The 11,026-nt window shown below is 35.8% G+C and overlaps 1 protein-coding gene across 20 annotated transcripts in view; it reads right to left on the bottom strand.

Moving 5' to 3' along the window:
- Nucleotides 1-11,026, bottom strand: part of nrxn1 (neurexin 1) — a 321,828-nt gene that overhangs the window by 207,093 nt on the left and 103,709 nt on the right. For 18 of the 20 annotated variants that reach the window (XM_015382002.1, XM_015382015.1, XM_015382020.1 and 15 more), the window contains 3 exons: nt 8,394-8,695; nt 5,887-5,910; nt 4,640-4,801 (listed from right to left, as the gene is read on the bottom strand). In XM_015382002.1, coding sequence (XP_015237488.1) covers nt 4,640-4,801; nt 5,887-5,910; nt 8,394-8,695 — 488 coding nt within the window. The remainder of the gene's footprint in view (nt 1-4,639; nt 4,802-5,886; nt 5,911-8,393; nt 8,696-11,026) is intronic. The other 2 variants (XM_015382006.1, XM_015382016.1) reach the window with 1 other exon arrangement.

Below are 11,026 nucleotides of genomic sequence, written 5' to 3'. Positions count from 1 at the left end.
AAAGATTGGTAAAATACCAGATTGAACACCATCATGCTTAATGCACTGAGTTCTGTCACTAAGATAGTTTGAAAACCAAGAGACAGTTTTCTTTGAAAACCCTGATTTAAGAAGCCTAATCTTTAGAACATCATGATCAACCGTGTCAAACGCTTTATAAGCTCTATAAGCCATCCTTTACCACTAATCAAATATTATTTTTCTCCTAGTAAACTGTAACCAGACATTAATTCCACACATACTACAAATTTCTGACTGGAACATCATCTTCCTTCTTTGTTTTATTTTTGTGTGCGTCACAAACATTATGAAAGCTCCAGGGCTTCCTATGGGGCAATATACCTGCTCCCTATCAGTGTAACGTTTGGAATAATTTACATTTTTATGCTGATGATACTCTATATTTGTCCTTAAATCCGGATGAGCTAACCTATAACATATACTACAGACAAATCTTGAAGACATAGAAACCTGAAAGACAGAAAATGTTATTCAGTTTCAAAAATAGTTAAAAAAAAAAAAAAAAAAAAAAAAGCTAACAGTGTGCTTCAAAGAGCAGGTTTTCTGAAGGTTCCTTGAATTTCTAAAACTATGAGAGGCAGCTTTTTTAGTTATCAGATTCCTCTACTGTGGAACTAAAGACCAGTTAAAGTAGACAACCTGTCTACTTTTATGACTAGGCTTAAACCTTTAAATGTTGTTAGGCTGCTGGGGAACATAGGACCTACGTTATATAATTTTTTATTCTCCAATTCTGCACTGTTTGTTAGTTCAACCTCTTACTATATGTTCTCTCTTCTTTATCTCAGCTGACATGTAGACATGTTCACTGATTAGTTAGTGCATTTAGCAGCAATGCGTTCCAGTGTGTATGAGGGGCATCCAAAGACTTCAATCTTGCTTTAATTTGATGAGACTGTGTTCTCCCAGTATTTTAAAGGCTTGTCAAAATATTGTGTAGCAACCTTTATGCAAAACTGTTTTTTCAGAAATGGAGTCTTGTGTCGTGAGCATCTATACAGCCATGGCTGTAGAGTACATTGCTTATTGTTTTCTTTGATATGATTCCAAGTCTTTTTTAGGCTCACCACAGGTGAAAGTAGTCTCTTTGACAATTTTTGAGGGGATGGTTTTTGTTTACTGTGTCATTCTAGGTCTTTCTTAAACTCTCCAAAAATGAAAGTAGGCTCTTGAAAAACTTCTCCGATAATTCTTTTTGTTGGGATCTGGAGGTCTGTCCACTTTTGCCCACCAGAGGGCGCCAAGGATTCCTCCTGAGGGCGTTCTGGGTCTCCTGGAGCTGGAGCTGATTGCACCACCTGTTGCTCGTTTGCTCATCAGGAGACCAGTATATAAGGAGGCAGAGGACATCACCCCAGCGCCGGAGTGTTTGCCAGTTATGGTTAGCAAGCCTGAGCCAACCTGCCTGTCTGAATCTTTGACTCCCTGAAAACCTGAACCTGATCTGTTTTGTCTTCTCTGCTTCCCAGGTTGAACCTGTCTGAATTCAGAAACCCTGAAGAGTTTCTCTGTTGGAAATCTGTCTGTCTGATCTCTGAAGAACCCTGGAGAATCAAACCAGTCAAAGACCTGCCTGCCCGCTCTCTGAAGAATCTGGAAGGGAAACTCAAACCTGTGATCTGAAAACACTCAAACCAAGCTCTGCCTCCACCAAGCCCTCAGTCTGCCGACAGCCTCTGGGCCCTCCTGGTTCCCCCCCTCTGCCGCTCTGCTCAAACTCCAGAACAGGTACAGACCTGCACCTCCACATTCTGCATATTACCTGGACTTCTGCTAACTCCTCTGTCCCCCTCTGCAGTGAACCCTGTCTTGACCAGTCCTGGATCTGATAACCCCCTGACCTGTTTATTGTACAAATCCTTTAATAAACCTTTGAACTTTTTCCCTGTCTGAGTGTTCTGCACGTGGGTTAGGAACCTGAAACCAAACATGACACTTTTAAGTCCTCTATCAGAATTCTTACAAGTCAATTTTAAATGGCATGGTATTGCTGCCTTGGACGGTCACTTACGGGTTTCCCTACTTCCTCTGCTGTCCATTGGCAAAGATCGGCTGGAGTTAGCCTTGGATAGACTAGTGTCCATTAGCACTAGAAATAGTCCTTTGTTTATGGATGTTCAAGTTCGGCCTGTTTTTTTTTTTTTTTGTTTCAATGCCTTTTTCTGCCTCACTTTCTACTAATGTTCCATGCCACTGCACATTATTACTAGTACATTTAGAGTTTATTTGTTTTTGTTTCTTGCTATGTTTGTTTTACCTGTTGTGTTACCAACACCTGTAAACATGTCCCATTAACAGCACCTTAATAAATATGTTCACTGTGTACTCATTTTAACTTCTGTATGTTTTTTCATGGTAAAGTATTTTAGTATTGGAGAAATAAAAAGTAATATTACCAGAACGTCAACCCAACAATAAAATTGTATAAAGTAGTAAAGGAAAAAAAATTCTGTTATCTCTGCCTGTTGGACTTGATGGAACAGATATAGCAAATACACCAGAATCAATTTTTATAGTCAAGACAAAGGGCACCTTTCAAGTTAAAGAAGCTTTGGACAGAGCAATGCTTTGCTCTGCGCTAGTAGTACTGCACTAATTTTTCATCAAGCGTGGTTGTAACAACTGACCTATTACTGCACCACCATTTCTTTTGCCATCAGAATCAACAGGGAAGGCACACTGTAGTAACTCGGGCTAGTGTCTGCACACAAATACTGCAACAAAGCCCCAAGGGGACACACCATCAGTCAAGGAATAGAGCACATGCTGTTAAACTACATCTTATGTGCCATTGCAACATACTAGGAGGCTGACCTGTGAAGAGGCACCTGTGCAATTTCACACTATAGGCTGAGCTGGGGTGCTCAGAGTGAGCAAATGTAGTGAAATGGTCAGGCGTGAATCAGCCAGAAATCCACCAACTGCATCAATACTCTCTCAAATCTCATAATAATTTGTGTAAATGACTTTTCTTATTATTAACAGGTTAATCCTATTTATAGAGAAAATACAACATTGATTGTTTCATTTACTTTTCTGTTCATCTATGCATTTGTTTGCCTTCCTTTGCAATCTACTATTTTCAAGGAAAATTGATAAATCATATCTGCTTTAAAACTTTCTCTTGTGCAGAGATTATACATTAACTAGGCCTTTTGAGTACTCAAACTTGTACAGTATAACATGCAGAAGGCATTAAGGAGTTTGATTCTCAATCCAGCTGATTCCTTGCTGCAGCATTTGGCAGCAGCCTTCAGATGAAGTTCCAGCACACTACAGATAAGGTGTGTAAGAGATTCAACTAGTTAGAAATTGAAAATGTACACTAAGTTTTCCATAATAGCATCTAATCAACAAATTATTTTATTCTATATAAATGAATCCCCAATATAATCCCTAATTCTGATTCTAGCACCATGAAAAATTATTTATAGCAAAGCCTAATCTGACATACCACCTGATGCATTATCATAAGGTGTTCTTTTTTTGAAAACTGATATTCAAGTAGTCATATCTCGCCAGTATTTGTCATTCACTTGAATGTCTGAAAATAATAATAGTAAATAATAGTGAGCTGGAATGTAACTTGTTTTTTTTTTTTTCATATTTTTGCATATTTAGTATGTGGTGAAATCCTAATCCTTTTATTTCGTTCTATTAGTTTCGGTAACTGGGATTACAACAGTGTAAATTACCCTAGTATGTTATAGAGGCTCAGCTCTCCACCTGTTTTTATTGTTCTTCTAATTAATCTTGCCAGACAAATTGGTGTAATGATGTGAAGGATATTTATTCTTGGCACAATTATGGTATCTTAATTTGAGCATTATGATCAAAGTCGATGGGTTTTCTGTCAGCCACTTCTAGAAGGATAATACATCATGTCACAAGTAATTTCCGACAGATTTCTTTGAACAATTAGTTCACTGTAAACCTCTGGTATTCAATGATTGCAATCCAATTTAGTACATTGATCGGGAGAGTGGCCTCATTGATCGGTAATATTCATATCTGCAGCAATTTCTTAAAGCCATCATTTCAATATGAGAACATTTCTTACAGTAAAATCAATACCATAAAGAAATACACAAACTCTAAATATACAATGGAGGTGCAACCTGGCACTTTCAAGATGTAAATGGTGGACACTAAATATGACTAGGATTCAAAAAATTTGAAAAATGGTAGACAGTTGCTTTGACCTTATATTAGATTGGTAGTTGACCCATTGGGGGTGGGAGTGTTTCCTGACTGTTTATAAAAATTCACTACCTTATCTCTACATGAGTATTTTTCTTTGATGTATAATTTACAGAACTGCTGGAGAAGAGTGATAAATTCCAGAATAAGACAGAGTTTAGGAGGTATCTTGGAATTGGTTCAACCTATGTCTTAAATATTGTATGTCCACAGATTAGGTAGAAGAGGAGTAGTTGATCAAAAAACTTGCATCAAACTATTTTAAGAGAAGAGGTATAGCAGAATTAAAGAGAATGTTCAGAAAGACACAAGGGCAGTGTGTGGGTGTGAAAGGCCAGTTACGATGTCCTGAGGTGAAGCCAGTGGTACATCCCATACACCCACCAGTCATAAGAGTTCACATAGAAGTGGTGTTTACCTCCTTCAGGCAACCCATGAAGTTGTTGCTAACAGGAGATCCAGGCAGGTCCGCTGTACTAGGGCTCCCTCCAACATAGAAAAAGTCATCCGAGCCCAGCATGGTATAGTCCTCCTGTGTATATCCTGTGGTGGTCAGAATCCCATCTACAGATATGGTTACCTATACAAGAAAGCACAGGGAAAGGACATACTATAGCGAGGCAAACTAAATTATCCATATTTACTCCTTTTCCTTTGTCAGTCCCATATTTTCCTGTTTTATAATCCCAAACCCATTTTCATGTCTGATTTAAGTGTCCTTTTTTCTTGTTTTTATATTATTTTGTCCAGTTTCATTAGTTGGAAGACCATAAACCTTCAAAAGAATACAGTTTTGGTCATAAAGTTAGTAAACTGCCCATACTACAGTGTTAGTATTGCCTTCAATGCAACTTAAAAGTAATTTAGCAGACACAAAAATGGTGTTAGTATAACGTCATCTTGGTTAGTTAAACTGAACTCATATTTTAAATTAGTACATTTAGTAGTTAAATCAGATCACAGCGTGCCTCTAGGTTAGAAGGGGACACATGCAGTCACCTTTTAGTATGGAAAAAAAGGTTAGGTTACTAAGAACATGCATGTATTTGTATTTTCTTTTTGTTTAAAAGTAATCAAAAAGAAACAATTCCCATTTTTTTATGTGGATACTGAATTATATTTTGTATACTTGTCACAGTGTCACATACATGCAAAAACGTATGGAAGAGTTAATGAGCACTGCTAGAGCACAAAAGGAAAACACAAAAAATACTAGGGAAGAAATAGCAAACACAGTTCAGATGTAACATACATGTTGGCTAATGCAGTTTTACATTTCCAACATGTACGTGAAGAGGATGACATGCAAAGTGAATGGGGATACAACTGGCTGAGCCACAGAGCATCAGTCCAGCCAGAGAAGAGGGCGTCTTGATTATTAATCACAGCTTGTTGCAAATGGCTCGAAAATGATGCTCCTAAAAAAGAGTGGGCCAAACAGAAGTGGACAAAAAAACAGGTGTAACAAACTAAGTGAAAACCAATGAATGAACCGAGAAATAAAACTAAAAGAATTTGAAAAGTAAGCAGAAGAGTACCAACCGCAATTTCCCTTATTTTGTAAATGACGTCTACAATAAAAAAAAAGAAAGAAAAGAAACACACGGCAAACCCAAACTAAGAAACAATTAGAATGATATCTACCGAACAATGTAGTTTGTTTACCATAGCGTGTCCAATGCCTGAGTGCTTTGTGGAAAAGGGGGGAGAAAGGAAAGTAAAAACTGTGAACAGAATAACGATTGTTACTCAAATAATATATGATGGTCAATACTGTTAGCACATTGTTAAACAACAAAACCCATACTGGTTAGTAGAATGGTACATTCCATGAATGATGTTAGTTTGTTTCCAAAGCATGTTAGTGACATAGAGAAAATAAAAGGGCAAAATAAGTTCAACAAGAAAAAAGCTGACCAAGAAAAATAAGAAGAATGCCCCAATAGTGGAGCGAGAGCTCATCCAGTGATTCTGAAACTTTCTTTATAAAGTTCAACTCTTAAGTGTTTGAGGCCAAACAGCAGCTGAATTACAGAAAAAAAGGGGTTTGGAGCAAAACAGCATGATTTAAGATATCATATGGTTTAAAAAAGAATCCCTAAAGCACATCAATTGACCCTCTTTAAGTAGGTTTATGTTTAAAGTTCATAAAAACCTTTTTAACATGTTAATATTGTTTAAATATAGAGATGTTTTATTATTGTTTAGTCATCAGCAGTTTCCCAATCCAGCACATCAGACCTTTTTTTTTTTTGCACTCACTTGATACTTTACCTTTCATTTGGTCTTACTGATGAACTTTAGGATCACTTTACTGCAATGAGACAAAGAAAAGAGGACCTGACAACGAATGAGGAGGATGGATATTTTGATCCCCCATAATCCATGCATTCAGTATGCTTTTTTTTTCTTTTATATTTGAATTTGGTGAAAGTTCAAATTGTAAAGAGCCAGTGCTTTGTTAATAACTACAGTGCAGAGTCTGAAATTAAGCATTTTAATGTTACGGTGAAGATAAACACTTTCCAGCAAGGGAGCAGGAACAAATCTAGAGATTTTCTCTTGTGTTCAACTGCTAACTGCAAGAAAAAAAAAAAGTGTTTACCTGTAGTTCAATAGTCTAGCCTAACCATTTGATTTATAAAATCATAAACTTCAAGTTTTTTAGGTTTGCGTTAGTAAATATATATACATGAACAGCAAAAAATTCCTTACATTTTTTCCATGGTTATACTTAAATACTTTTTTCTGCCTTTTTTATATAAACCAGCCAGTATGCTTTTATAAGCACAAAGTTTATAAATAGTAAAATTAAGGACTACACTATGAAAAGAGGCACCTCTACTTTAAATAATGCTCTTGTACTTATACTTTTACACAATGTAATTCATCAAAAGATACAATTTTGTAAGCTTTAAGTATACTTCAACAAATATTCAACTTTATTAGATAATGTTATATCAGCGGCAAATTAAGAAAGTATACTTTGTTAAAATGCAAATAATATATTAAACTTGTTAACCTGTAGAAACGACCTGTTCTCATTAAGCTCATATCCCAAATCCCAACTGAATAATCCCTAGAAGAGCGTTGTTAACCTTTTTGTCCTTACTGAACCTTTTTGGGGGCAGTTATTACTTTGAAGAAAAATAACATTTAAAACTATTAAGTTACTCAGATGTGGTTTGCATAACATATTACCAATGACAAGAAAAGAGAACGGGTGAATACGTGTGTCAACTAAACATTTTTCTGTGGTCATGGATCTTACACTGCTGGGGCATTTTTTCTACAAAAATGTTGTTGGGAAAGAAGCATTGTTTTTTTTGACAAAAAAAGTCAACAGACCACTCACTGTGTTAGAGAACAGATTGTAACAAATCTTTTCATTGATTCACTTTTACCACAAAGGTTAATTTATTTGTTAATAAATTTAATTTTGTTACCCTCCTCAGAACAGCTGGATACTGAGACTATTTATGGTACAAATCACAGGTAAAACATTTGATTGTTTACCAACAATGGCTCATTAAATTATGGGGGCTCTCTACAATACATTAAAAAGCTACTGGAAAGACTCTTTACTGTCCTTCTTAGTCTTCCACTCTTGATTGACATTAAGTAAGAATAATGTGATCATTCCAAACATTATAACAGAAATAAGCTAATAGAAGTGAAATTGTTTGGATCCCATTAGAAAGAGTTCCTGTGTTGAAAATTTTCATTTTCTTCGACTCTCATCTTGGATGTACATTTTCTAACAGGAAGTTAGCTAGACATATTTGGGCTTTGGATGATAAAATTAAGTATAATTACCCCAACTTTATTATCATATAACATCTTCAAATGAAGTATCTTTTGTACCCGTAAAAAATATAAAAATAAATTAAAAATCTGTTTTTATCCTTAAAAAAGAATTTTGCGGAGACTATTGAAATCCACGTGGACAGGCCAAGCTTTTTAGTTTGAAATAGAAAATCATAAGTTAATTGTAGTCTTAATTTAATTCTAGATGTCCTTGCTCTCTTGTGGTCCTGTTAAGGTGTCCATCAAAATGATTAAATTAGGTTATCCAATTCAGAGTTGGGGGGAAATATTCTATGATGGCAGTGGTTTAAGTAAATTAAATTTTTTTAATTAGTTAATCTTTTCATCACCATTTTTACTGTTACCTGACGTAGATTCCGTGTAACTTTGACATCATGCCAATCATTGTCATTAAATTTTCCATTGACTGGCTCCACAAGAGCTTCAAAGGCTCCAGACCCCAAATTAATGACGAGTGACACAGCCCCATTTTTCAGCGCCAGGTTGACGTAATCTGCAGATTTGCCCGTGTGCAGCATTAGTCCGTTCCTCTGTAGGGTTTTGAATGACAATGTGATTTCATCACTGCTGCTTTGAATCGGGTTCAAGGACAAGTCGTAGCAGAAGAACTCAGATCCTTTGAAGGTTGCAACATACTCTTCTTTTCCTGAGGAGACAAAAAAGAGAAATGTTTCATCAATGTTGGGGCCTCTCGGGGCTTATTGGGAAGGCCATCTAAAAGGGAAAGAATGCCTCAAAATGCAAGTCCACTAAACTGCTCTAAATACAAGGAAATGTACACCAGAACAGATATTTAGTATTTGAGGAGATACATTCAACTTTGTCACAGCATTTTTTTGTATGGCAAACCAGAGTTTTTACAGTGTGATAGACATGCAATTGTGATTTTTAAATTAGATTAGATTCAACTTTATTGTCATTGCACAGGTACAAAGCAACAAAATGCAGTTAAGGTCTAACCAGAAGTGCAATAACAGCAAGTGCAGGATATGCAATGCTATTACTATAAAAAATAAAACTAAAACTTGAACCGAAGTTTTCCGATTTAAAGTGCAGTGGAAGGTCATTGCATATTACAGTTAAAGTACGATATTGCAAATGTATATAACATTTCTGATTTCTGATCACAGTTGAAAGAAATGTGAAGAGAGCTCTCTCTTACATATAAAAATGGGTGTTTCTTTTCCTTTCCTTAAAATAATCTTTATGAAATATTCTAACCAAATGCTTTCTTTATGTAGATTCAATCATAAGACTGACCATATTTTTATTCTTTTTTAAAACTGTTAATCATTTGAAACAATTGGCAAATTTTTGTTCTTTAATTAAATCATCAATAAAAAGCAATTTACTTTTTTCCCAAGAGTTCATAAGAGAAGAGAGAGATTCTAAAGATACTGTAAATAACATTTTATATGCCGAACTGTAAATAGATATGTTCAACATTGCTTTATGATTCATCACTGGCCAGCTACAGTTATCAAGCTATACCAAAGTCACAAAATGTTATGGTTTCTAAACCACAAAAAAAATATATCATTTTGATCCTACTGTTTACAGTTCTTTTCATTATATTGCAGAGAGAGTGCCAGAGTTTTCCCAAGAGTGTTGGATTACTATCCCTCCCACAGCAGTTGATTGTGCACTGCAGCATTTCATTTTCTTAATGTTTAGAGAAAGACTAAGTAGTCTGCAAATTTGCAAAGACACAGAAAACAAGGACAGTTAGGTTAAGGGCACTAAAATAGTGTTAGGATTATTATCATTGACAGAGAGCCTGAACATAGTAATGTCACAGGTTACTTTTACTAATGTACTGGTACCCGATGTCCTACACTTTATTCAGGACCAGGTCAAAGGGGTGGCAGTCTCAGCAGAGACTTCTCTCTACCTAGACACCTCTTCCAGCTTTGCTAGGGAAGCAGAGACATTCTCAGGCCAGCTGGGACACATAGTCCCCTCTGTGTATCCAGGGTCGGCCCCTGGGCCCCCTCCCAGTGGGATGTGCCTGGAACACCTTCCAAGGGAGGTGTCCAGGGGATATAAAAAAAAAGATTTCTATGCCACCTCAGCTTACTCTCTCCTCTCCATATTATTAATGTAATACTGTTTAATACCACATTTTGAAAAAACAATCCAGCTGCATATTTCTTGCGCAGCAGACTGAAGGCTTATCAGATAACTTCATAATTAAGATCATACTTTGATAACATTGTGTTTCTATCTCAATATTTGTATGTTGGGAAGGCCTTTTACATATTTACATGTGTGATGCATCAGTAGTAAAGTAGGAACAAGTTGAAAGACCGCAAACAGAAAAACTGAAAAAAAATTCCAATCTGATTGTGGTACTTTGCAGTGCTAATCAAGCTGCTCTGCACAACAATATAACATTTAATATGTACAGGTTGGGTAACTGCAGCTGATCAGACACACATTGATCAAAAAGCTCAAAACTGCTGTATTACTGTCCCAGCCATTGAGTGCAATCGACAACTGCGAGGTTAAAAATTACTTATAATGTTAAAACTCAAAAATTTTCTTCATAACTCAAGATTATTGTAATCTTCCCTCTGAGTATTTGCTAACACTTGCTGAATTTGCAGAGGCTGGAAGCCAAGGTAAATTAATTAAGTAATTAATTGAGTCAGTATTTATATCAACATTTTAAAAAACAATCATAGCAACACGATTAAAACACTATTAATATTACTTTTACTGTTATTGGACAAAAGCTGTAATATTTTATTCTAAACATTTTTTGAAATTTGATCTGGGCTGGTTTTAGGTATTTGGCAAGAAACAAATATATATTTCACAAAAAATACATCGCCTGAGAACTTTATTTGACAAAGAAAAAACTGTAAAGCGTAAATACAATATGTAGTGAAAAATATTACCATATTTTCACGACCATAAGGCACACCGTACTAAAAGGCGCAGTCTCAGTTATGTGTGCCATTTCTGTATTTAACAC

Source organism: Cyprinodon variegatus, unplaced genomic scaffold (genome assembly GCF_000732505.1).
Source record: "Cyprinodon variegatus isolate N-32 unplaced genomic scaffold, C_variegatus-1.0 Scaffold246, whole genome shotgun sequence".
Classification (NCBI taxonomy): domain Eukaryota; kingdom Metazoa; phylum Chordata; class Actinopteri; order Cyprinodontiformes; family Cyprinodontidae; genus Cyprinodon; species Cyprinodon variegatus.
The sequence above is the reverse complement of the archived record's forward strand: the minus strand, read 5'-3'. Positions and strand labels throughout refer to the sequence as shown.